This window comes from Sus scrofa, chromosome 1 (assembly GCF_000003025.6).
Source record: "Sus scrofa isolate TJ Tabasco breed Duroc chromosome 1, Sscrofa11.1, whole genome shotgun sequence".
NCBI classification, from domain to species: Eukaryota; Metazoa; Chordata; class Mammalia; order Artiodactyla; family Suidae; genus Sus; species Sus scrofa.
In genome coordinates, this window is record NC_010443.5 from 190,623,722 (window position 1) to 190,651,396 (window position 27,675).

The 27,675-nt window shown below is 37.9% G+C and overlaps 1 protein-coding gene across 1 annotated transcript in view; it reads left to right on the forward strand.

Moving 5' to 3' along the window:
- Positions 1,715–27,675, forward strand: part of HIF1A (hypoxia inducible factor 1, alpha subunit (basic helix-loop-helix transcription factor)) — a 48,491-nt gene continuing 22,530 nt past the window's right edge. Inside the window, 4 exon segments of the mRNA NM_001123124.1 lie at positions 1,715–1,896; positions 24,532–24,722; positions 25,223–25,368; positions 25,453–25,537. Of these exon segments, the coding sequence (NP_001116596.1) occupies positions 1,862–1,896; positions 24,532–24,722; positions 25,223–25,368; positions 25,453–25,537 (457 nt within the window). The 5' untranslated portion in view covers positions 1,715–1,861.

The following is a 27,675-nucleotide window of genomic DNA, read 5'->3' on the forward strand; positions in this document are numbered from 1 at the left end:
TGGTAAGTCACAAACTAAGAGTTGTCTTCCCTTTTCTGAATCCATCTAAGATTATCTTCCACTCTTTTTTATTTTTTAAAAAAAATTTTTTTAATTTATTTTTTGTCTTTTTGCTATTTCTTGGGCCGCTCCCGCGGCATATGGAGGTTCCCAGGCTAGGGGTCGAATCGGAGCTGTAGTCTCCGGCCTACACCAGAGCCACAGCAACGCGGGATCCGAGGCGCGTCTGCGACCTACACCACAGCTCAGGGCAACGCCAGATCGTTAACCCACTGAGCAAGGGCAGGGACCGAACCTGCAACCTCATGGTTCCTAGTCGGATTCGTTAACCACTGCGCCACGACGGGAACTCCTCTTCCACTCTTTTAAAAGCAACAATAAGATAAAATAAAAGTAAACCTAAAGCCATTTTCCTGTTCTTTTTGAAATTCAGGTTTATGCTCTTTTTATAAAAACCACTTATACCCATTCTTTTTTTTTTTTTGGTCTTTTTGCCATATCTTGGGCCACTCCCGCGGCATATGGAGGTTCCCAGGCTAGGGGTCTAATCGGAGCTGTAGCTGCCAGCCTAGGCCAGAGCCACAGCAACGCGGGATCCGAGGCGCGTCTGCGACCTACACCATAGCTCAGGGCAACGCCAGATCGTTAACCCACTGAGCAAGGGCAGGGACCGAACCTGCAACCTCATGGTTCCGAGTCAGATTCGTTAACCACTGAGCCACAACGGGAACTCCTATACCCATTGTTATACCTATTTGTAATGCTTAAAATATTTCAGATTTTAACATTTCCTGCTACCTTAACTACTTCCTTTGAGAGATATACAAGAAGAGGAGTTTTGTCTTTTGTTGTTCTTCGTATTTACTTAGAAACGAACTTCACAGAAAAACTTAGGGAACAATGCGAGTACCCTCGTGTTCTGTAGTAAAGGGTGTGGTCGGTGACTTGGCCCGCGGTTGGGTAACGTGGCAAGAAAGACCCTATTGTAATACTTCTGAGCAAAGGCACGGAGGGTTTGCCGCCAAGACGCGAAAGGTCTGCCTTTTTAAAACGTTTTGGGACTGGGCAGAGCTGGCGGCTACCTTGCACAGCACAGCTGCTGAGGGAAAGGAGAGCGGGAGACTTGCACCGAAAGCAGGAAGTGTGATGCAAGCTTGGGACCCAAAACCCGAAATCCCTTCTCAGCAGCGCCTCCCAAAGCCAGCCACAGCTTTCCCTAGGAGAAGGCGCAGAATCCCCAGACCCAGGCTAGCCGCACCCCATCTCCTTTCTCTTTCCTCTACTACGGCACACAGACGAGCACGTGAGCAGGGCAGCGCTTCCCAGCTGTGCCTCAGCTGACCGCCTCCTGATTGGCTGAGACAGACGTGGGCTGGGGTGGGGACTGGCCGCCTGCGTCGCTCGCCATTGGTTCTCAAGGAACCCGCCTCCCCCTCAGGTGAGGCGGGCTTGCGTGAGCGCGCTCCGGGTTTCCGCGGGCGAGCGCGCCCCGACACTCCCCCGCGCCCGCGCGCCCGCGCGCGCCTCCGCCCTTGCCCGCCCCCTGCCGCTGCCTCAGCTCCTCAGTGCACAGAACCGCCTCGTCTGAGGGGACGGGAGGATCGCCTTCGCCGCCGCTTTGGCCAGTGCGCGGGGCCGTGCCCTGACAAGCTGCCTCGGGGGAGGCTCTTCGGAGCCGGACCTGGACCCTCGTGATTGCCGCCTGCCCTCCCGCCTCTGGTCTCACGAAGGGTTTCCCGCCTCGCACCCCCACCTCTGGACGTGCTTTTCCCTCCTCCCCGCGTGCGGAGGGAGCCAGCGCTTAGGCCGGAGCGAGCCTGGGGGCCGCCGGCCGCGAAGGCATCTCGGGCACAGATTCGCCATGGAAGGCGCCGGCGGCGCGAACGACAAGAAAAAGTAAGCCCACTCCCCCGCCGGTCAGTCCTCCGCCCGCACCCCCGCCCAGGCTCGCGGGCTGGCTCCGCGTTCCGGGGGGCCGCCTTTTTGTTTCTGCCTCCTGTCCCCTCCCCTCTCCCCCAGCCTCGCCGGCCGGGCTCCCCCACTGTCCACGTCGCCATCTTGTCGTGGGGGGTGGGAGACGCGTCCAAAGTGCTTGTGGGGGCCCGGCCATGGGCCCTGGGCCCTGCTGGCTTCTGCTCCCAGCCGCCCGGGCCTCATACGGCCCTTTCCTGCTCCCCAAAACCTCCAGCCTGGCCGGTGCCCGCTCCGAGTGGACTTCTCCGCGCCCGAAAACCCCGGGAAGAGAAATGAGACGCGGCTCGGTCGCCGCCGCTTGCACCCGAGCTTCCGCCCCTTCCCGCCCCCATCCTCTCGGGTTCCATTGAAAACTCGGCTCCGCGTCTGCCCCTGCGCGCAGGTCCTCGCTTCCTTGTGGGCGCGGGGCTCTGGATTTCCGACCCAGGGGCTCGCGTGGTCGGATGCGATCGTGCCCAGCGGTTGTCCGGCCGCGGCGGGTGCCTTTGCCTTTGTGCTTTAGGGACTTGCTGCGAGGGCCTGGGATGCTAACTTTTTAGTTTACACGTGCAGGTTTGGTTTGATTTGGTTTGGTTTTAATCGCCTTGGAAAACTTGCCTAGAGTGAGAGTCAGAGTAACGGGAATTTAGAGAAATAGCAACATTTAAATGAGAACATCATAATTGGATTCTGGGGTTTCTATCACCTGTCAAGAGAGCCCAGACGTTGTAAGTGAAGTATATCTACTTCATTCATTCTGGAAGATACCTTAGTGAAAACGTAGCGTCTGGCTAAATTCAGGCAAACACTTAATAATGAGATTGGAAAGAAAGTGTGATGGGAGCAAATGAAATGCAACACTAAAATGTTGCAAAATTTTTAGACCTGTCTCATTTTCCTGAAGTTGAAGTGTTCTAAAATATATTCGAAGTAAATTATCATCCTGTTAGAACTTAATGCAAGTATTTAAAACACCTTGAAGTTTGAGTCTTAAGTGGTACCTTGTAGGATTAAGAATTGTGAGTCCAACCAGTGGAATTAAGTGATTCTCTACCCACCCACCCCCAACGCTCACAGTGTTTGGTCCACTCTGGTATTTTAACCTTTGAGGAAATTATTTTAAGAAATTGAAGATTTCTGGTAAGAGTTCTGGTTTGTAGACTAGCTTTACTGTTAAGTCCCTCCACTCTTCTGGGAGGGATTAACTGCTGTAATCTGTATCAGCAGAAGATAAACTTGTTTATGTTCTTGCTATTTTGTGGATTCTTTTTTGGCATTTATCTAATAGAATGATAAATTCTCAGTTTCTGTATGTATATTTATATATATTTATACCAGAGAAAGCACGTATAAATTTCAAAAAGTGAGAAAACAGGCCCAGACTTAATTCCAAAAGTTGTAATAGAAATTAATTGCAATTAATTTTGCAGAAGTGATTGCAAGGCTTTTGATGAAATGATGAGGCTGCTATTTTATATAAATCTAAGGCACCTCACCTCTTTGTATTGCCACTTCTCTGTCCTCATACGCTGGATCATACTTAATACTGGGCATGAAGTTATGCACCACTCTCTTCTTATATGCAATAATGTGGTCATTTCTCCTTTGCAATCCATCAGTTGAGAACAGCATAAACAGCTTTAATATTAATAAATTAGTTAGCTACTGTGCTTCATCCTCAAGTCTAAACTAGTTTTTAGATTTTCCTCAGTTCCATTTGCTGTTTTCCCAATTTTTTCTCTTGAAAATTTAACAAATTTGGATCAGATTTAATGTTATTTCTTAATACAGAGGTTCTTATAACTGAAAAATTAAGTTAATAAATGGTAGGTAGCTACTGAACAACTTTTAGATACTGTTTGTTAAAGATGCCTGTTTTTTATCCTTTTCTAACTATTTTTGAACATTTTGAAAAACTGAGATTGAGGGGCAGAGGTTTTTTCCCTTACAATTTTTCCATTTTAAATGAGCCTGTAGCATGCAGGTGGGGGAGACAAATTTATCTCTTAAAGGAGGGCTAGGAAACTCAAGCTGAAGGATTGGAAGAAGTCAGAATAGAGCTTGAGTAAGGTTGTAATAGATTTAATATAGGGAATTTCATGTTGATTCCATAATAGCAGGGATTGGGTTTAATAATACCACATTAATATTGACTTTCAGATTTTCAAAGGAATGTCAAAAGGTTCATTGTTCCCTTTCAGGTTTCAGGCCAGAATCCTTAAGAGTTTTACAAAACAAATAGTTATTGGGTCATTAAGTAATATCTCTGAGAATGGACCTTCCTTAACTTCCTTCTTTAACTTTGGTCATAAAAAATCAAGAAGCTGTCATTTACTAGTAAACATTTTTTTGTTGTTGCAGTTTTACTTTGATTTCCTTTTTGAAGAGGTTGCCTGTTAAGAGCATAGACTTTGGGCCTGACACCACTGAGTCCAGCCTTTCCATTTGTTAGCTTTGTGAGCTTGGGCAAGTTACTGAATTCTTCTGAGCCTATTTCCTCCTCTTGAAATGATTGCAATAATAGCAACCATCTTAGTGGTTACTGTGAAGATTAAATGAGATTATGCCAAGTGTTTGATTAAGGAGTCTTAGTAACAGTGTATACTTGAAAATAGGCATTACCTGTAAAGTTTTAAACTTCCACAACACTTAAAAATGAAAACTCCCTTTTGCAAGTCCTTCCAAATATTTCTTTGTGCTAATTCCTCTTCTCTCCACTTTCTTTTCTATATCTCCTCAAAATGAAAAGACTATCATTGAATCCAGAACTTTAAAGGGGATTCTTTCCAGTTAAAACAGTACAACTCTGGATCATGTTGGCATCTAGCATCAGTTATTCTTTCTTTTTTTTTTTTTTTTTTTTTTTTGTCTTCTTAGGGCTGCACCCACGGTAGGTTCCCAGGCTAGGGGTCGAATTGGAGCTGAAGCCACCTGCCCACACCACAGCTCATGGGAATACCAGGTCCTTAACCCACTGAGTGAGACCAGGGATTGAACCTATGTCCTCATAGATGCTAGTCAAATTCGTTTCTGCTGAGCCACTATGGGAACTCCACATCAGTTATTCTTGAGCATCTGATCTACTATCTACCCTATGCCCCCCTTTTCACATTTCCTTACCCCTTTGTTTTTTTCCTGAAATAGACTATTAAAAATTTACCCTGGACTTGAGAAACTAGAATCATAAACACATACACTATTCAGATGGTTCATTTTAGCAAGGTATGGACAAGACACTGCAGTCTTAGAAATGGCAGTAACTTCAAACTTTTTTCTGTCTAGATGCCACAGTTTAGAGTAGGCAATTTTTTAAACATTAATCTTTGCTAAATATGATAAGTTGATAAAATACTTCCGGTAAAGCATATAAAACCTAATGGCAGAAAAACTGTCCATATTAATTTCTCCTAAGGTCATTGGCTTTTACCTCAAGGCAAGGCTTCAAGCCTGTATTGTTAGTCTGATTTTTGTAGCTTGATTTGTATAAAATTTATATTAGTGTACTCTTGCACATGTATGTGTTTACTGAACTATCATGTTGTTTTAGATTAAGTGTGGTAGTTCATTCCTGTGGTCCACTGCAGAGCATTTTGTGCAGTTTAGATACCATCCAATCTTCCTACCTGTTGACTTCCATTGTTTTTGCAACTCTCTTGGTGTTTGGGCTCAAGGTAAAGATTTTGTGGTCACATTCTATTGTTGTATGTTAGAATGGTGTGTAGGAGGCTGAGGGAGATTAGTTTCTTGACTGATTTTTTTGGAAGAACTTGTGGTTTATTATGTTTGATGGTGAAATTAAAAACGTATGCATGGATATTAAAATTTGGGTTAGATTACTTGTTTATGGACATATCCTCTTAAAATACAATTTTTTAAAAATACTGTCTAATATTTCTAAGAATATTAACATAGGTCTGTTTCTCAAGTGAGAGAAAGTAATCTGACTGTGTGTTGTTGGATTAGTTTTCTATTAAGAAATTGATTTTAATTCATGAGAAGAATGTTCTCCTTCCCCCCCTTCCCACTCTCTCTTTTTATTTAAATTGGGACTAATTATCTAGATGGTGGATTTTACCCAGCCTTCTATTACTTGTGGTGTATGTGTTGTGTATGTTTTCTGCCTAACTAGAGGCTCAGAAAAAAAAATTTAATCTAAGATAAGCCAACATTCTTGTTGCTCACCATTTTTAGTGAAAGTATTGCTATAGGCCTTGGAATTTTAAAAGTAATTATATCCCTGTCAGTTGGAGCATCAAGAATTAACTATTTTGAATGTGTATTGAGCTTTATATTAAAACTCGTATTTTCTGCAATAAAAGTAATAAACCCATATCTGTTTGCCAGACATGACCCTTTTAGAAAAATATAATCTAAATCTGTAAAAATAAAGTGATTACTTCTTAACTTTTTTTCCCCATAGCTTTTGAAGTGATTGTGGGGTTTTATAAGCTGTGGATTTAAAAAATGCTTAACATGAAGGTTCCCGTATTAACCATTTCTAAGTGTACAGTTCAGTAGTGTTAATCATATTCACATTGTTGTGTAACCAGTCTACAGAACTTTTTCATCTTGTAAAACTGAATCTCTGTAACTATTAAACAACTACTCCCAATTTTCCCTTCTTCCTACCTTCTGGCAACCATCACACTACTGTTTGTTTGAATCTGACTACTAAATACCTCATAAATAGAAACACTGTTTTTGTCTTTTTGTGACCAGTTTGTTTCACTTAATATAATGTTCTCTGGATTCATCCGTGTTGTAGTTTGTGTGAAAATATCCTTTTTTAAGTCTGAATAGTATATACAACATTTTATTTATCCATCCATGTTTTGATAGGTGGATAGGTTGTGTTGACAAAATAATCAATGTGTTCTCTTAGGGAAATAGAAAAGAGTTTTATTTGAGCCAAACTGAGGACTGTGGCGCAGAAGCCCAGATTTCTCTGAGGAACTGCTCAGTTTTATGTCTTGTCAGAACAAAGAACATCAAACAAGTCACGGATACATCCCTTCAAGGTTTAAACAAAAATGAAAACAAAACAGATCAGCATGTGCACAGCAAGTCAGTTTGGGCTTGGCACCTGGGAAGGCAGTCTTATCATTGAAGGAGTACCAGTGTTGGTGTTCCAAAAGGGAGGCATTTAATCTTTATTTTTAACATGGACATTCTTTACTTCTGGTCAGTGTACCCTTTTATTTAATAATTAAAGCAGATGTACAATGTATATTTGGTAGGCCACAAACAGGCTGTTTTAGTTAGCATAAAATTCAAGTTAACTCATGTATAAGCCATCCATACCTTAGTATGTGAAAATTTCTCTAATCAGTTGCTTCCATTTGTTGACTGTGTGAAAAGTGATGCTCTGAACATGAGTGTGTAAATATCTCTTTGAGATCTTGCTTTCAGTTATTTTGGATAGATCCCCAGATGGATTGCTAGATCATATGGTAACAGTTACTTTTAATTTTTTGAAGGAACAACCCACACTATCTTCCATAGTGGCTGTACTATTTTACGTTTCCACCAATAATGCACAGGGATTCCTATTTCTCCACCTCCTTGCCAACACTGGTTATTTTCTGTTTTTATCATAGTAGCCATCATAATGGATATATTGAAGTGGTTGTATTTTTAAGGATTTGTTTGTGGATAATTAACTAACGTAAAGCTGACAGCAGAGAATAGTTGCCATTGGAAGCTTTATTAGAAGTGGGGTTAAGTAACTCTAAAATGAGAATTAAGTTTTTCTAGTGACTTAGAAAGAATTGGGGTACTGTAAAGTGCCAGTACTTTTTCAGGAAAATGCTTAGAGTTTAAAATGGTTTCTACCTGTTCGGTTGTTGATAAAGTCCCACTTCATTAGTAATTTTGTTTTAAAGGATTGAAAATAATAATTGTAAGAGAACTGTCCTCATGATGTGCAGTTGTTCTGGTGATCTCAGCTGTTATTTATGAGTACTTCTTTTAGAATTTTCATTTGCCTTATAATATTAAAGATTATTTCAAAGTATGGTTTTTCAAAATTTATTGTTTTGTAAATGAGATGAAAATCTAGTGACAGGTACATAATTTACTGTAGTTTTTTACCCAGTTTTGAATGTCACAGTATACTTATCTACTAGTTAATATTGCAGTTTTCACTCATTAGTGACAGTTCCCTCTGTTTCTCTGATTTTCCTAATAGTTTCCGAGAATTTGTTTTACCAACTGAATAATACTGTGGTAAAAATAAACATAAGGTTTAAAAGCAGAACATTTAAGTCTTTGAGTTGAAGTATATTTTTGTTCTTATAGATCTTTTCTTGTGAATTCAAAAAGCTAAGCAAATTTCTTTAAAGTGACCCTCTCTTTTTTCAGTTAAAATTGAAATGTTTCAATGAGTAAGATCACAAATAGACTGAATTTGAAGCTTGTGATGTAAAAGAGAATACTGGTACACAGTGACCTCTTAAATGCTTGATGAATAAATGAAACAGTGAAAGAATAACTGAATGAACAAAGAAAGCAGAGAAAGACTTTAAGATTTTTCAAAAGTGTTTTTTTGGAAGTCATTGCTCTTCTCTGTCCCACTTTTCATAGGAATTTTTCTTGTTTGGGAATTTCTTGCGCTACTTTAGAACTTTCTAGAATCTTGAATTTTAATTTTTTTTGTCATTTAAAAATATTTAGATTATCTATTAAAACCCAGTTAGAAAACACATTTTGTTAATAAATATAGCCATGCAACATGTACTGCCTTGAAAGTAACTCAGGACCCTATTCTTAAAAATTAGTGCCTGCCAATTCTATGTATTCAGAAAACTGATTAAAAGGTTTACTTAAAGAGGCATATGTGTATGGCTGCAGAAAATCAGCTAGGTAAATGTGGAAAGTATCTTTACCCTTGTTTCATCTTTAGCAAACATCTCTGAAGTATACTCTCAATTTCCAGAAAGTTTAGGCCATTTTATACACTAGCAGTATTTGAGAGTGCCCTTTTCTTGTACTTATCATCATTAAAGTTTGTTTTTAATGAAACACTGGCAGTTTTAAGTGTATTCAGATTCTTTTTATTGCAAGTGATGAAACACAATTCAAACGAATCTGGGAAGTGGGCAGGGAGGCTGTTACTGGCTCACACAATCTAGCTTTGGTTTAAAGAACAATTAGACCCAGAGTCCTAAGTGATGTCCTTAAAGTATAATCCCAGGCTTTCTCTTGAGTATTACTTGGCTTACATTTTGCTCAATTTGCATGTTGGCCTCATTCTGCCACTGTTAGGTTATATGGTATGATATATGGCCACTAAGCATTCCCATGCCTGCATCCATACAGTTTGTGATGATTTTAAAAAAAGAAAAGGAACTCCCTCTGTCTAATAGTATCCACATATCAGTTTCCTGGATGAATGAGTTTGCCCTGCTTGGACTGTTCTTTTTTAACTATGTCAGTGGGGTTTCCTGATTATATGAGTCAGATGCCTTTTTGCAGATTCTTCGATTGTCTTGATGTATACTATTATCTCCTTATATAGGACTCTTTATCGGTGCTGCTATCCTAATGAAGGGGCTGTAGGTTTTTGTTGCAAATCACCTGAATTCATATTCTTTAGTTTTCTATCAAGCATAGTCATTCAACAACTGTTCTTGTTGTGCCTTTGGGAAAGCTTAAAATCTCCTCTATGGACTAGGGCTTTCATTTCCTTAAGAAAGATGTAGTAATGACTAATGGCTAAGAGCGTTAAAAATGAGGATAAAAATGATATTAACCCATGTGGAACACTCGTAACAATTCTTGGCATGAGGTAAGGACTTAATAAACTAGAAACCATAATTATATTCATATTATTATTATATTTATTAAATTGTTTACAGAAGAGTTTCACTCCCTTAAAGTCTGACAATGTTATTTAGAATCCTTCAAGTCTTCTTTAGGACAGTCTGACAAATGCTGATGTCCTTTTAAGCCAAACCACCAGTGAACATATAATAGTGGTAGAATAGTTAGTGTAGCTTTTCCTTTGTATTGATTTCCCCCCCCAATGGATATTTGGCCTTTGAAAGTTAAATGAATATACTTGTTTTGTGTGTATATATACTTTTTAGTCTAAAATAATAATTTTCTACATCATTAATAGTAAAGGAAGAAAAATATTCTCAAGGATATTTATTTAGCTGTTAGAGGATGGGAAATTAACAACCCCTACTTTTCTGTGCTCTCTGGGTATCAGAAATTCATTAAATGTCTTTTAGTCTGTTTCCAGAGGAGAGTTGGAAATTGCCTGCCTTTGCAGGTAATACCATAGCTAAAATATTTAAATGGGTTATATGTCAAACCAAAAGGGCCTTTGTTGTGAGTGGAGGAAGAGATATTTTCTTGACAAATATGAAGAGGTTGATTTATTTCAATCATTCAAAATTTTTTTCACCCCTAGACCACTACTCTATCACCTAACCACCATGGCCTATAACAGATTATTGCACATTCATTTATTCAGCGGGTATTTGTGTATCTAATTTGTCAAGCAGAGCATTGAATTGTCGATGGCTTGGGCCATGTTTGAATATTAAGTTTTTGGTGTTAATTGATTAATCCATTACAAAAGGCTTGTTCCATCTTTCATTTTTTTAGCACAGTGTGATCTTAAGTTTTAAGGTTCTTGCAAAATAATTGACTTTGGGATTTAAGTTTTATTAGTTTAATATTAACCATCACAGGAACGTCTTCTATAATTTTGTTTACTAATTTGCTAGTGTGCTGTGAGAATTTTCTTAGACACACCAAAAACACTCTTGCAATACAGTGTATTCATTTTTGGCAGCTTTAAATGTTAGAAAGTTCTTTATTCCAGTATTTCTCAATCTTGACTAATGTTTGGGTCTCTTTTGGAGCACAGTAACCCCTGTGAATCTCTGAGATGTGCCCAGTGACCTCAATCTGAGTATACCACTTTTAAAAATGTAGCCCTATTCCTCTTATTGATCATTTGGTACCAGTTTGATCATAAACAAGTGCAACCTCAAACACAAAACGCTTGTAGCAAAAGTAGAGTCCTGTATAGAGATCATTGGATGATCCAGAACATGCTTTTTCTTTTCTTTTTCTTACATTGCCACCAAAATGAGAATAGAGCTTTTAAATTCTCATAGTTTACCTTCAGCATTACTTTAACTCTATTGAGCAAAATCTTGCCATGTTGTAACTCCCAGTAGATACTCTCTGGAGTTGCATAAATTACCATATCTGCCTTCTCTGTGAGATCTTTTTCAAATATCTGAAGGGAATTATTTCTATTCCTAAGTAAAAAAATCCTTATATTTCTTTAATTTAATTTTTACAAATACGGGAGTTCCTGTCGTGGCGCAGTGGTTAACGAATCTGACTAGGAACCATGAGGTTGCAGGTTCGATCCCTGCCTTTGCTCAGTGGGTTAAGGATCCGGCGTTTCCGTGAGCTGTGGTGTAGGTCGCAGACGCGGCTCGGATCCTGCGTTGCTGTGGCTCTGGCGTAGGCTGGCAGCTACAGCTCCGATTCGACCCCTAGCCTGGGAACTTCCATATGCCCCGGGAGCGGCCCAAGAAATAGCAAAAAGACAAAAAAAAAAAAAAAAAAAAAAAAAAACGTTAAGCATCTGATCTGTGGAAAGGCATAGGCCATATTAAATACAGGGACATCTAGGTGGAATCTGAGAGCCACCACTTACTAATAGTGTTACTTATCCCCATTTTATTGACAAAGAAACAGGGTCAGAGGGTTGGTTGAAAATTTATTTGATAACATTGGGTAGGATAGATTCATGTAGGTGGAGAGCCAAGACATTTGCTTCAGGAGAGCTCTTTTGTCATCATTTCCAGAATATCATGGTCAGGCTTTAGAACTAAATAGGAAAAATCCTCAGGGTATGATTTCTGTGTGTATGCTTTCATTCTGATACATGCTTTTCCCTATTATCTAAGAACTTGATTATTATAACTTATGTATCTTGTTATATTTAAGGAAATAATTAAAGGCACATTTTTCTGAATATACACATAGTTTAATGTCACTGACCTTTATTTCCAGTCTAATTCTGTTACTATCAGAAAGCCTATAACAAGAGAAAACACAAAGGCATTTACAAGCTGAGAGGAAGATAATGCAAAGGGAGAAGAGTGGTAAGAGTAGGTGAGGTGTCCAGCTGTTACTCATGGACATTGGACAGTGAGTCTCAATCTTTTGATGCTTGGGGTATTCATAAAAAGATTAAAAGGTGATTTTTAAAAAATTATCTTGGAGAATTGAAAAATATTCCACTGTTATCACATTTTTCATTCATTTGGTCATCTTTAAAGCCTATCATGCTCTGATCTTTTTGAGAAAAAGTTACTGGTTTTTATTAAGTACACACTTTGTTACTGGCTTGTCATTGAATTGTACCTCTAGCTACATATATTGCCCAACCCACTCAGTTCAGTGTTCTGCCAGACAAACATAGTTGTCATGGTATGTGTATTTAAGTTGCAGCTACAAATAAATTTTTCTCATTTTTCAAATTTTCTGGCTAACCCACTAAAACCCTACTATAAGACCTGCTGCTTGTTCTCAAACTTCTGTGGCTTAAGAATCACCTAAGTGTTTAGTTAATATAAGAATCTCCAGATACTCATTCCTAGAGATTCTGATTTGGTAAACTTAGAATGGGACTCACAAACTGTAAACTGTACAGGCACTCATGGATAAAAACACAAACCTTGGAACAGCTAAGAGTACTCATTAGAATCATCTGAAAGTTATTTTTTATTTTTTTATTGTTTTAATTGGATTTCATCAATTCTTTCTTCCAGCTTTATTGAGATGTAGTTGACATACATAAGTTTGTATGTTTAAGGTGGATAGCATAATGATTCAACTTATAGGCATCATGTGGTGATTACCACAGTGAGTTTAATGAACATGCATCATTTCATATACATATAAAATAAAAGAAAAAGAAAAAATGTTTTTTTTCTTGTGATGAGAACTCTTAGGATCAATCTCTTAAACTTTCATATGTAGTGTACAGAAGTGCTCTTTTTTTGCTTTTTAGTGTCACACTCATGGCATATGGAGGTTCCCAGGCTAGGGGTCCAATCAGAGCCACAGCTGCCATCCTACACCACAGCTCATGGCAACACCAGATCTTTAACCCACTGAGTGAAGCCAGGAATTGAACCCTCAATCTCATGGTTCCTAATCAGATTCATTTCCACTGCTCCATGATGGGAATTCCACAGCAGTGCTAATTTATTAACCATGATGTACATGGAAGATTGTATTTTAAACAAACATGCCAGGCTAACAATTTGAATTTCCAAGGTTGGGATCTAGGCACAGATACCTGGGTAAAAGGGTCCGTTGGTGACTGTGATGCATACCATAGGTCAACCATTGATTAGACTAAGTCCTTATTGTATTTTATAATTACTGAGTTCTAAGCGTGTGGCAGTGTTAATGTCTTAAAGGTTGGATGTGTTTCCTGTGTTTTGTAAAACACTTGGGCAGATTTTTAAAGAGAAAGTAATAAACAATTTTTGAGTGTTGATGTACAGTCTTTTACTTCTCTGGGCATTTTTAAACGACACATAAAGAAATATTTTCTTAGAGCAGAGGGACTTGAAGTATTCTCCAGATCAGCATCTTTGGTATTACCTGCTAACTTATTAGCATTGGAGATTTTCAGGCCCCATCTTGCTTTTCAGATTGTAAACTCTGTGATGCAAGCTAAAATTTGAGAACCTCCATCTTAGAGTAATAACTGCTCATTTTTTGTTTTATTTATCTAGTACTTTATATATTATAGGAGATCGGGGGGGGTTGGTTTTGTTTTGTTTTTGACAGGCTCAATATCAGTTCTGAACTGAGAGAGTTAATTTAAACCACTAGTTAATAATAATCTAAAAACAAAGCAGGAATTATGGTGCAGCAGTCCAGGGATCTGGGATTGTCACTGCAGTAGCTTGGGTTGCTGATGTGGTGCAGGTTCAGTCCCTGGCCAGGGATCTTCCACTAGCTGCAGGGTCAGCCGAAAACAAAGCAAAACAAAAGCATATTATTTTTAAAAACAGAATTTCAGAGTTCCCGTTTTGGCTCAGTGGTTAATGAACCCAACTAGTATCCATGAGGACTCAGGTTCAATCCCTGGCCTTGCTCAGTGGGCTAAGGATCTGGCATTGCCCTGAGCTGTGGTGTAGGCCTGCAGCTATAGCTCCAATTCAACCCCTAGCCTGGGAACTTCCATATGCCCCAAGTGCGGCCCTGAAAAGACAAAAGGACAAAAAAAAAAAAAACAAAAAAACGGAACCTCAGTACCCCAAAATGTAAACAGATGTAAGTCTGTTAGCTAATTCATACATTTAATTAATGCATAAATAGAACGTTTATTATCTTAGATGTGATACTGATGTCATTTTCAGAATGTACCCTCTAATTTAAAACAGTGATTCTTTTTTCCTTTCTTTCTTTTTTTTTTTTTTTGTCTTTTGCCATTTCTTGGGCATATGGAGGTTCCCAGGCTAGGGGTCTAATCGGAGCTGTAGCTGCCAGCCTACTCCAGAGCCACAGCAACTCGGGATCCGAGCCGCGTCTGCGACCTACACCACAGCTCACGGCAACGCCAGATCCTTAACCCACTGAGTGAGGCCAGGGATCGAACCCACAACCTCATGGTTCCTAGTCAGATTCGTTAACCACTGCACCACGACGGGAACTCCTCCTCTCTTTCTTTACTGCAGCATTAGGAAGTTGAATATTAAAACCAAGCATTTTTGTGAGGTTATTGAAAAGTGAATAATCCATCTTTTCTCTAACCATGGGTATTTAAGAGGTATTGCCAAGTTAGTAAGATAATGATTATCTAAACCAAGGAATTTTTAAGTTGCTTTCAAAAATAATACAAATACATGTATCCTTATTATTATTTTTTTAGAAACAAACCATTTCACCTTTTTTTAAAAATTTCAGATTAATTACTAAATGGTGAATGTCAAAATCTGAAAATCAGATTAGAATGAAAAATTGAAGATACCAAATTATATTGCTTACTCAGTTTTTACTTTCCATTTCCTAAAAAGAAATATGATCGTTCTTGCTTTATTCCAAAATGAAGAAAAATTTTAACTTGCTTTCAGTTAGTCTTTTTGGGAAAAAGTTTAAAAGTTAGATGACCACTTTTAGATTTTTCTGACAAGTTAAGGTGCATTGATAGTGTTAGTTCAATGGTGAATTTTTCTTAAAGTACAAAGCAATCTGCGATTCGGCCATCTTGAAACTGCTATTGTTAAGGTTTGTAAACTTTGCTAACACTTTGTATCATTGTATCTGTCTGGATTTATCTGTGCACTTAGAGTTTATACATTTATTTGTATACATATACATGCATTACATACCCACAGAAAATGGATTCATATTTAAATTTTGTTGTAGAGCCTGCTGTTTTTGCATACTAATGTATTGTAATATCTTCTATAAGCAGAGATAAATTTTTGTAGACTTTGCTGTGTCTCCTAAAATTTTGTTGCTTGGTTTTGTGGGAAGATTATTTCTATGACTAATGTTTTGTCAGAGATTGTTTCAGGTAACTGCTATTGAATAAAGACAAGAAATATAAAGATATATTTGTTCTAGAATATAAGCTCCATGGGGGTAAGAACTTGATTCACGCTGAGAACAGTGTCTGGCTCATAGAAGATGACCAAGAACTATTTGTGGAGTAAATGATTGGTGTTCTCTAACATGAGCATCCTAAAAGTTCATTTTTAAGTTTATTGATTGGAACTCAGAAGACATTTTTCTGGAGAAATTAATTATAAATAAAAGCTAACTAGCTCTCTTGAAAATGTAGTTTATATTTAATTTGAAATGTTTAATTTTTGCTGTTTTATCCATTGAGGGATTTTTTTTTAATTAAACATTATCTATTTGAGGTATTCTGCTTTTGCAGCAATTACCAGGTGAAAATTATAACAACAAATCCTATTTATGATGAGAATACTCCTTATAATAAATACAAAATACTTGTCTAAAGGTAACCCTCTTGGAAAAAAAGCCAATCAGATTAGAAATCAACTTAATGAAAACTTTAATGTCTTTATGATAATTACAACACTTTCTTGGAAAAGATTGTAGAAAAGAAAATGAATCAATTCTCCTGTTTCCAGCTGGGCTAGGAAGACAGAATTATAAAGGTAGTAAAGGTGTTGATTTAATTGGTTAACAACATTAACTGTAACTCCGGCATTTTCTGACATATAGATTGCAGTGATAAGGAAAATAATCTTAAACTTTAAGCCTCTTTTGAGGAAATTGGTATTCTGGTTTCTCAACTCTCTCCTTATGCCTCCAAATCTCTATTCTGGCAAAATCATTTACTCTCCTTGATGATAATATTGGTGCTATTCACTGTTGTACAGCTTGGTGGATTTTTTTGTTTGTTTGTTTTAGCATTTTCTTTTCAGCCTAACTTATATCTACTATGCTTAGTTATATTTGAAAGTTCATATCCAGATAATCACAGTAAATCCAAATAGTATGCTTTGTTCATAATACTGACATTGTTATGCTATTTAATTATGATTGTAATCTATATAATCACAGGCGTGCTGATGAAGCACAAATTCCGTGATCCCAAAAAAGAATGTTGAAGGGGCAGTTAGTTTTCCATGGACTGAAATCAAAGTCAAATAGCAGATTTGTGCCAAATACTAAAGCCACTTGTGCACATGCCTACTAAGAACACAAAAATGAATGAGGCAATTTCCTGCCTCCAAGAAGCTTTGAGGGCTGTAGAGGAAGTTAAATATAGCAAAGTAACCAGAGTGGTCAAATCTAGGGGAGAGGAGCAGTTTTGGAAGCTAGAATAGAGACAAAGTGATGACGAAATTGAATCTTAAAAGTTTCTCCCCTAAATTTACCAAGTCACATACTGAAAAGGATGCCCCAACAAAGCGAGTGGGTCAAATGAGCCAAAAAGGAATAAAATACTATGCTTTTGAGCCAGAGAAATGTGGAATGAAGAGATGGGCAGGAAACTAAGTAAAGGAAGGTTTCATCTGAAAATAATTAGACTTTTATCCTGTGTGCATTTGATGAGTTTTTAAGCAGGACATAATATCATTGATTTCTTATTTTGGAAGGATCATTGTGGTAGTAATTTGAGAGTGAAACCAAATGAACGTGACAGTTAAGATCTCACTGTGTATCAAATGCATTTTTGAAGGTTTAAAAAACCAGATCTGATCTACTTCAGATCTACTAATCAGATTTACAAAGGTAGAGCCCAGACGTTTGAAATGTCGACTGTCCCCAAATAATTATGATGAAGCTAGACCAGCATTTGGGAATATAGCAATTAAGTAACTATTTCAGTAGATGAAATGTGAGGCTGGCTAAGCTCCATGAGGGCTGTTCTGCTTATCACTATATTTCTACTGCTATACTATGCATGATACTTGATAAATGCTCAATAAATACTTATTGAATAAATCTTGAATGAAGGAAGTTATTCTGAGGTTCAGGAAGGTCACAACCCATTTAGTGTTTTGGTTCTCTATAGAGTTGTTACACTAATTAAATGAAAGTGCTAATAAATGAAAGCATTATATGTATGTAAAAGCAATACACAATGCCTAACACATAGTAAGGGCTCAATAAATATTAGAAGGGGGAGTTTTTCTTCATCTTTTCTCTCAAAGTACTTCATACAATTAGGTGTCTTGGCAGTTGGCGTGTACCTGGCCAGATCTCCTCAAGTGAGTACGCAGATTGGTTTTACCTCGGGGATCTGGATTTAAGCCAATAAGGCACCAACAGTGGTGAGCTAAGATGTTCAAATTGCTCCTTTCTACAAATTAAAAGTAAAGTTGAGGAATTCTTTTTGTGGCTTAGCGGATTGAGAACCCTCTAGTGTCTGTGAGGTTTCGAGTTAGATCCTTGGCCTCACTCAGTACGTTAAGAATCCGGCATTGCTGATATCTGCGGCCTAGATCGCAGATGCAGCTCAGAACTGGTTGCTGTGGTGTAGGCTGGCAGCTGCAGCTCCCATTTGACCCCTAGCCTGGGAACTTACATATGCCACAGGTGCGGCCCCCCTAAAAATAATAATAAATAAAGTCTAGTGGAAATATATGAGGTAGGTTAGATTACTGGTTTTCTCCCCTCAGTGGCTGGCAGTACCCATTAAAGGTTGCTTTGCTTTGAAAAGGTATTAAGTGTGTCAGAAAGCATCATCACTGTAGATGCCTTTTGATTAGAATTTTAGATTTATAAGCAGACTCCAGGAAGGAACCTGGCTGAGTTCCTCTGAATAGCCTAGGGGCAAGCCCTAAATTCCAAAGCCAACCCCTATACTTCTCCTTTATGTCTTTGGAGATGTGAAGTAGAACAATTTTGGACTTTATCATAATGGTCTAGACATAAATACTTATCTCAGTAATTAAAATGAGTTTCTATGAGGCAGCATAGTCTATACTTAATAGCGTGGTTTCTAGAGCCAGGCCACTTGAATTTGAATATAGGCCTACTACTATTTATTAACTGGGTAAACTTGGATAAACTATTTAGCCAGTTTCCGTTATCTGTAACATGGTGATGATATAATAATTTAAGTTTATAGTTGAAAAATGTTCAGAATACCACTGTGTACATAGTAAGCACCATGTGTAGATGTTTAGACTTAAAGCTATGGGCCAAAATGCTAAATAAAGAATGAAAATTTCCTTGGCCTTTCCTCTGACCTGAGATCCTAGGAAATACAGGGCAGTTAAAATAATGAGATATACAAATTTCACCTATCAGCTTGGCAAAAATTAAAAAGATATAAAAGATCATGGAGTTCCCCTGTGGTGCAGTGGAATTGGTGGTCTGGGCCACAGGTTTGATTCCTGGCCTAGGAATTCCATATGCCATGGGGCAGCCAAAAAAAGATAGAAAAGATGCATAATATATATTACAACAGAATACAAGAGCAAATAAATGCACATTCATAGACTGGCAGAGACAAAAATGTATACAGACCTTTTTAGAAAGGATAATTTAAATGCCACCTCCTATAGATCATCGAATTTCAGTTCAAAATGTCTATCTTGTAGAAATACTGACACAAGAAGTACAAAACAGCAACTTATGCTTTCAAGGCCAGAAAGAGTTTTTAAAGCAGCAAATAATAGAGCTGAGAGATTTTCTTTTTTTGTCTTTTTGCTATTTCTTGGGTTGCTCCCACGGCATATGGAGGTTCCCAGGCTAGGGGTCTAATCAGAGCTGTAGCCACCGGCCTACACCAGGGCCACAGCAACGTGGGATCGGAGCCACGTCTGCAAACTACACCACAGCTCATGGCAACGCGGGATCGTTAACCCACTGAGCAAGGGCAGGGATTGAACCCGCAACCTCATGGTTCCTAGTCGGATTCGTTAACCACTGCGCCATGACGGGAACTCCCAGATTTTCTTTTTTGATTTATACATTAACTTTATAGAAAAAAGTCTGAACATCTGTTAATATTTCAAATGGTTATGATCTAATTTCAGTTCTTAAAGTTATATATTTATAATTAGGAATGCTAACAGGCTTTTCTTGTGCAGTTAGTAGACAACACAGATGAATTAACATATCTGCAATTATTTTGTGTTTTTACTAAATAATAGGTATTTTCTATAAAATGGCTATTGCTTATTTATGAACTTCATGCACAGGAAGCTTAGTAAGACAACAGTTCTTTTTTTTTTTTTTTTGCTTTTTAGGGCTGCACCTGCAGCATATGAAGTTCCCAGGCTAGGGGTTGAATTGGAGCTACAGCTGCTGGCCACAGCCACAGCAGTGTGGGATCCAAGCCACATCTGTGACCTACACCATTCATTGCTCACAGCAATGCAGGATCTCCGACCCACTTAGCGAGGCCAGGGATCGAACCTGCATCTTCACTGATACTAGTCAGATACATTTCCACTGCACCACAATGGGAACTCCCAAGACAGCAGTTCTAAATGTATTTCCTATACAAAATCATATGAAGATGAAATTGTTAACTTTTTGACTGGTATTGTGTGTTAAATAATAAAATAAAAACTATGTGAAAACTATGGTACTACAAAGATTGAGCTATTGCTAGTTTACTCAAATACTGGTTCTAAAAGAGTCAATGAAATGGGTAAGCAAGCGATTCAAAAGACAGAATTTTTACTGTATGCTTAACTGATTTTTAGTGGGACTAGCAGACTATGAAATAGCACCTTATACAGACATATCAGAAGCAGACCTTTACTTGATCTTTACTTAATAAAAAGCAACATAGATGGAATTGATAATTTAGAGAAAAATAACACCCTTATTTGCATGCTAAAAAATCTGTTTTGGTCTATAAGACTTTACTGTGCCATCTAAGTAGTAAGTAAATAAGTACCAAATTTATCTCTGTGGGACCTAAATCTCATGATCTATGAGAAATAATCGTGGTCAATAATGCTGTAATTCTCTGGGGTATGACCTGATAAAAAGAGCCTTCCTGTGAGTAGACAAGAAGCTGGGCAGTCAAGTGCTGAAAATATTAAGAATTTCAGGAGTTCCCATCGTGGCTCAGTGGTTAACAAATCCAACTATGAACCATGAGGTTGTGGGTTCGATCCCTGGCCTTGCTCAATGGGTTAAGGATCCGGTGTTGCCGTGAGCTGTGGTGTAGGTCGCAGACGCAGCTCGGATCCCGTGTTGCTGTGGCCCTGGCATAGGCCGGCGGCTAGAGCTCCGATTAGACCCCTAGCCTGGGAACCTCCATATGCCGCAGGAGTAGGCCCCAGAAAAGACAAAAAAAAAAAAAAAAAAAAGAATTTTGAAAGGTTGTAGCTTTAAGCTGAGAAATGTTTTAAGAGCTCCATGTGAAGAGCACCAGATAAATTTTCTTCATTACATCTTTATTACAGTTGTCCTGATAGCTTTATGTCTAGGCTGATAATGAGTAGAAAACATATTGATTTTTACCACCTTCATCTAATTTAGATTTGTCAACTCTTGAGATATCATTTTGTTTTATGAGGCTTACTTTTTTCAAAATTTTGACTCATGTCGTGCTCACATTCTCACAGTCTATATTGTCCTTTAAGTGTTTTACACAAACTCATATTTCTGATGGATTTGTCTTATGAATTTAGTTGCCACATCTTGGACAGTCATTATCTTCAAAGTTCTGTGAAAGTATTTCTAAAGATACAGAGGTAATCCATCACCATGGTTAGTTTGATCAAATACCCTTTAAAAGTATATAGCAGGTAATATAAAGATTTAAACTTCACCAAGTGTTTCAGTTGGGTGATCATTTGTTGGTAGCTTAAATTTGGTTGTGTATAAAAGAAAGAGGGCTTAGCAAATCTGACAAAAGTTGCTGATAAAATTATGATTACCTGAGTTCCCGCTGTGACTCAGCTGGTTATGAACCCAACTAGTATCCATGAGGACCCTGGTTCAGTCTCTGGCCCTGTTCATTAGCTTAATGATCTGGCATTGCTGTGATCTGCTGTATAGGTTTTAGACACAGCTCAGATCTGGCGTGGCTGTGGCTGTGATATAGGCTAGCAGCTGCAGGTCCAATTCCACCCCTAGCCTGGGAACTTCTGTATGCCTCGAGTGCAGTCCTAAAAAGAAAAAAAAATATGATTACCTGGACTAATTGTGGCATTTGAACCAACAGTCAGACTTATCATGAGATCATTGATCATTACTCTTTTCTGGTTATTTTACTTAGCCAGTTAGGAAAGTGTTTCCGACTGCCATTACTGCCTCTTACCTGCCAATTCAATAGAAAAAAGAATTGAGAGAAGCAGTGTCTGGGGACACACTAGATCTCTCCCCCAATCCCTGGGAACTCTAGTGAATGTATGAAATAGATTTTTTTAAACTTTTATTATTGTACATTCTAAAGTTCATATTTAAAACATTTACTTAAAGTCAGTAGGAGCAATGAGGCAGGTTTTTGTTTGTTTGTTTTGCTTTTTAGGTCCACACCTGTGACATACAGAAGTTCCCAGGCTAGGGATCAAATCAGAGCTGCAGCTGCCAGCCTATACCACAACCACAGCAATACCAGATCCTACCTGTATCTATGACGCACTAGAGCTCAAAGCAGTGCAGGATCCTTAACCTACTGATTGAGGCCAGGGATCAAACCTGAATCCTTATGGATACTAGTCAGGTTCATAAGCAGCTGAGCCACAACAAGAACTCCCTGAGGCAGTTCTAATGCACATAAAAAAATGAAGTTGCAGACTATGGACATTGTTGAATTTTCATGATATCTCCTCAGTATCTAATTTATTTTCATTTGTTTTTTAATTCTGCAACACAGAGAAAATCCCAGTTCACATAGATCAGTAGTTATAAGTAGAAATACTTTTTAATAGCTCATCTTAAATCTCAAAATACTCAAGTTAAATTGGCCTAGATGCTTGAATTCAAAATTTTCTATCAAAGTTCACTTATTAACAATAGCACGGAATTCCTGTCGTGGCGCAGTGGTTAACAAATCCGACTACGAACCATGAGGTTGCAGGTTCGGTCCCTGCCCTTGCTCAGTGGATTAACGATCCGGCGTTGCCGTGAGCTGTGGTGTAGGTCGCAGACGCGGCTCGGATCCCGCGTTGCTGTGGCTCTGGCGTAGGCCGGTGGCTGCAGCTCCGATTCAACCCCTTGCCTGGGGAACCTCCATATGCCGCGGGAGCGGCCCAATAAATAGCTAAAAAGACAAAAAACAAACAAACAAAAAAAAAACCAAACAATAGCACATGTTCACATTCCTTATTAAAGTGTAAGTCAGATGAGCACACAAACTTGAGCAAGTGCTAAAACTATATCATCACTATTGTAACACAACTGTTAGATGTTCACTTTTTCTTATGTTCTAATAGGATTATACTCTAAGAATGAAGAACCCTGCTTTTTTTTTTTTTTTTTTTGTCTTTTTGCTATTTCTTGGGCCGCTCCTGCGGCATATGGAGGTTCCCAGGCTAGGGGTCCAATCGGAGCTGTAGCCACCAGCCTACACCAGAGCCACAGCAACGCAGGATCTGAGCCTCGTCTGCGACCCACACCACAGCTCACGGCAATGCCGGATCGTTAACCCACTAAGCAAGGGCAGGGACCGAACCTGCAACCTCATGGTTCCTAGTCGGATTCGTTAACCACTGCGCCATGACGGGAACTCCTTTTTTTTTTTTTTTTTTTTTTTTTTTTTTTTTGAGATTGTTACCTTGCAGCTTTGCAGATCACTGAAGGGAAGAGAGATATAAGTGGAGACAATTACATACTTAATTCATAGAATATAAGGAGGATTAAGTGAGATAATGGTGGCAAGGTCCTTAGCACACTGCTCAGTAAATGGTAATGGCTATTTTCAACATTTAGTAAATAACTGACTTAATAGGATTAGGTTGAGGGTTACAGGAGAGCAGCTGAGTATTTGAGGCAGAAGCAGCATTCTCCATTAAGAAGATAAAACCTTGTGTAAGAGCAGAGACTTAAATACCTGGGTTCAAATCTTGTCTGCTATAGCATGGCTATTTTTAACCTACTGAATCCCAGTTTCCTTGTCTGTGAAATAGGGATAATATTTAACGTATTCACAGATTGTAGTGAGAGAACTAGTACAGGGTAGTATTTGACATGTAGGGGTGTGTGTGTGTGTGTGTGTGTGTCTTTGGCTGTGCCCGAGGCATACAAAAATTCCCAGGGCAGGGATTGAACCCAAGCCACAGTAGTGACAACACTGAGTCCTTAACTGCTAGGCCACCAGGGACCTCCCGTAGTAGGTTTTATTTAACTATAGCTGCTAAAGAAGCAGCTAAGGACAGAGCCACCTTAGCCTTGTTTACCTTCAGCTGGGTCAGGAGGTATAGATATTGCTGCATATTGAAGCAAAGGAAGATGGTTCTGCGTGGACGACTTATGAAAATCTTTCTAATTTTATTTTTGGAGGAGTTCCCTAAAGATATATCATTGTAGTAATACCTTTATTGATTTTTCTTATCCTGTTCTCTTAAATTCTTAGTATTATGCTACATCTTTTTTTTTTTCTTCCTTACACCCCTGCATTTATTTGGTACCCTTAGTGCAGTAACAAGGGGCTGCTAAGGGAATAAATAAGCAAGCTAAAACAGTAGCTGATTCTAACTGCTAATATAAATTCCTGTAGCTTATAGTCATTGTTGCTTATGTGGTAGGGTAGAGGGTGAGAAAGCTCTAAGTTGAGACTACTTTTGAATGGCTATGATAGTGCACCCTTAGATATATAGGCTACTTTTGGGATTTTGGCCAAAGCAAAAACATTATCTCCAATTTGAAAGGCCAGGGAAGAAATACTTGCTTTGGATAGGTGTAGAGCTTCATCCTAAACTTGTTATGAGAGTTCCTTATGTCTACATACAGTTCAAAATTTGTATAGCTGTCTTTTACACTTATGTACTAAACAAATCTCTAAATAATTTTTTTTACATGGTATCTTCTAATCCCATGGTAAACAGAAAAATATAAATGAGTTTTATTTAAGCAAAGGCAAACTAACCTATACATTTTCTTTTTTTCTCTCCTCTTTTTTTTAAATAGAATAAGTTCTGAACGTCGAAAAGAGAAGTCTAGAGATGCAGCCAGATCTCGACGAAGTAAAGAGTCTGAAGTTTTTTATGAGCTTGCTCATCAGTTGCCACTTCCCCATAATGTGAGCTCACATCTTGATAAGGCTTCTGTTATGAGGCTTACCATCAGCTATTTGCGTGTGAGGAAACTTCTAGATGCTGGTGAGTTATTTGACCAAGGTTGTGACAAGTCTAAAAATTAGAAATCAGAAATAACTGGAAATTATTTTCAGAAGGTAGTCATACTCTCACTTTTTAAACGTGATATGCTTTTTATTACCTGCTTTTAAAGCTTCAGTCAGAAATTTTAAGATACTGGCCTTCCCCCCCGCCACCCTTTTTTCTCTTGTTTCATTTACCTACCTACTTTCCTACCCATATCTATCTTTTAATGACATGACCTTTCCCTTTTCAATAGTTTGCCTTGCTTCGTTGCTCTAAATAATCATTAAAAGCAGCTGGCAGATCTAATTTTACTTTTCCTGTCCTCTAGCCCTGATGTTCTGTGTTAAAAGGAGACTGACAGAAGAATAAATTTAAATATACAGAAAAAATATATTTTGCATGTATCAAAGTTTCTGGGGAAAACTTCATAAAAACATCTGAATATTACTGTCATTCAAGTATAACTTTTTGGTTTTTTCTCCTTGTGCCCTTTTTAGGTGATTTGGATATTGAAGATGAAATGAAGGCACAGATGAATTGTTTTTATTTGAAAGCCTTGGATGGTTTTGTTATGGTACTCACAGATGATGGTGACATGATTTATATTTCTGATAATGTGAACAAATACATGGGATTAACTCAGGTAAAATGCCTACATATTAAGAGCCCTTTTGTATGTTTTTGTGATTTTATGTTATAGATCTAATTTTTAAAATTTTCTTTACAGTTTGAACTAACTGGACACAGTGTGTTTGATTTTACTCATCCGTGCGACCATGAGGAAATGAGAGAAATGCTTACACACAGAAATGGTGAGAAGAAAAGTTTATTGTTTGATTTATTATGACAAGTGGTTTTGCCTAATCAGATACTATTGCTAATTTTTAAATTTTGCTATTGTATTAACCTAAGGTAAAACTTCATTTCATGCTTAATAAAATGTTACTGTATTCTTTGTTAAATACATTTTATTCTGTTTTTTAGGAATTTCATAAAAACACCTACATTTTTTTTAAAACCTGCCTAATTCAGTAATTATACAGATAAAAGAATTGATAAAATAAAATAGAAAATTAAATAAAAATCAGGACCAAGGAAGTTAATTTGTAACATAACTTTAAGGCATAGGAAGTCATAATACAAATAATAGATAGTTATAAAAGTTGAGGTGCCAGTTTGGGTCAAGCTTCCAAATGCCCAAGGAAAAAAAAGAGAAAGTTCACCATATTTTAAAGAGTGTAACTATTTTATATGACCCCTTATATATTGTTCACAATAATTTGAGACTATGTAGTTAGATTATGAGTATTATGTTTTGGATGCCTATGCATTAGCAACAACAGAAAAGACCTGCTAGTACCTTTAACTCTTAGGAATGAATTGTTAAAAATAATCAAATGTTCTAAGATTTGGGATAAAAGTACCTTGTAAATTACAAAAACGTCAGTTAAGGAAAGTCTTTTCACACCTGTGCCTTCTTGTTAAACAGAATATATTGATCATAATTTGATCTTTTTCTGTGACTCAAAGTTACCACACTGAAGATTTGTCATTGTGCTCTGCAGTTGTTCTTTGCAGCTCTCCCTTTTAAGTGTATGTTTATTTGCTTCTACATTAAATAATCTCATTTATAGTTCTTTTTAAATCACTTTTTATGATACTCTTTTTATCTCATCTCATTTATACTAATAGTTAACTTTTACTGAGATTACTCTGTGCCAGGACACTATTCTCTGCATTTTATGTGCTTTTAAAGCTCCTTTAACAACCCTGTGAAGTTACTGTTTCTATTTTACTGAGGAAACTGAGTTACAGAGTTATTAAGTAACTTGCTGAAGATTACTTGGTTAGTAAATGGCAGACTGTGTGGGTATACTCAGGTAGACTGGCTCCATGCTTACTTTAGTTACTGCTTTAGAGCTCTTCATATTCACCAACTCACTGCATTCTGCTGCCACTTCTCACCTTGTCAGTAGGATCCCTCTCTTGCTTTTTAATTTCATGCTGTGTGTACATTGTGAACTTGGAAAGTAAAGCATACTTTTTTAGAGTTCTGATAAAGGAGGAGTAAATATACTCTAAGCAAGAACCTAAGTGAGGAGTAAATATACTCTGAGCAGGAACCTAAGTGAGGAGTAAATATACTCTGAGCAAAAATCTAATGTTTCATATATAACTTCTAGTGTTTACACTTTAAGGTTTGTATTAGTGGCTCAGTGCTGTCCTTGGATTAGACTGTAAATGTATGGATATATGAAAGTCTTGTTTTGATTTGGTAATAATAATGCTAATGCATTATTGTAAATCAGATATAGTCTACTTATTATAGCTTAAATGTATGTTTTTAACTAAATGATTTTTTAAAAGCACGAACACTTAAAAAAATAATTCCTAGTGTAGTTAGTGAGTTTTTGATATTTTGTTAGGAAGCAAAACGCAGGTTTTCACTTAGCAAATTGGGCCTGCTGCAATGCATAACATTGTAATGCATGCCACATCATTAACAGCCTGTGGTATGTTTATATAACACAGTCTTACTTCATTTAAATTCCAAAAATAGGATTTAGAGTTCATTAAATTATTATAAAATATTTTATAGGGATGAAAATTTAGTTGTTTTAAATTTTTTTTCATTAGGAAAATGCTGGTACTTTTCAATTACCTTAGTTTTAAAATATATCTTCATGTTCTAGTTCAAATGCTTTGAGTTTTCAAAGGTCAGTCCAATTCAAGTGTTGGTTGTGAGGACTGAAAATACCTCAAGGAATTTACATGTGGATCTCTGTTGCTATCACAACCAATAAATACCCTGCCCCCGGCCCCCCGCCATGTATCTAAATCATCACCAAGACCATTATGGTTCTTGTGGTACCTTTTAAAAATATACTTTAAGGAGTTCCCATTGTGGTACAGCAGAAACAAATACGACTAGTATCCGTGAGGATACAGG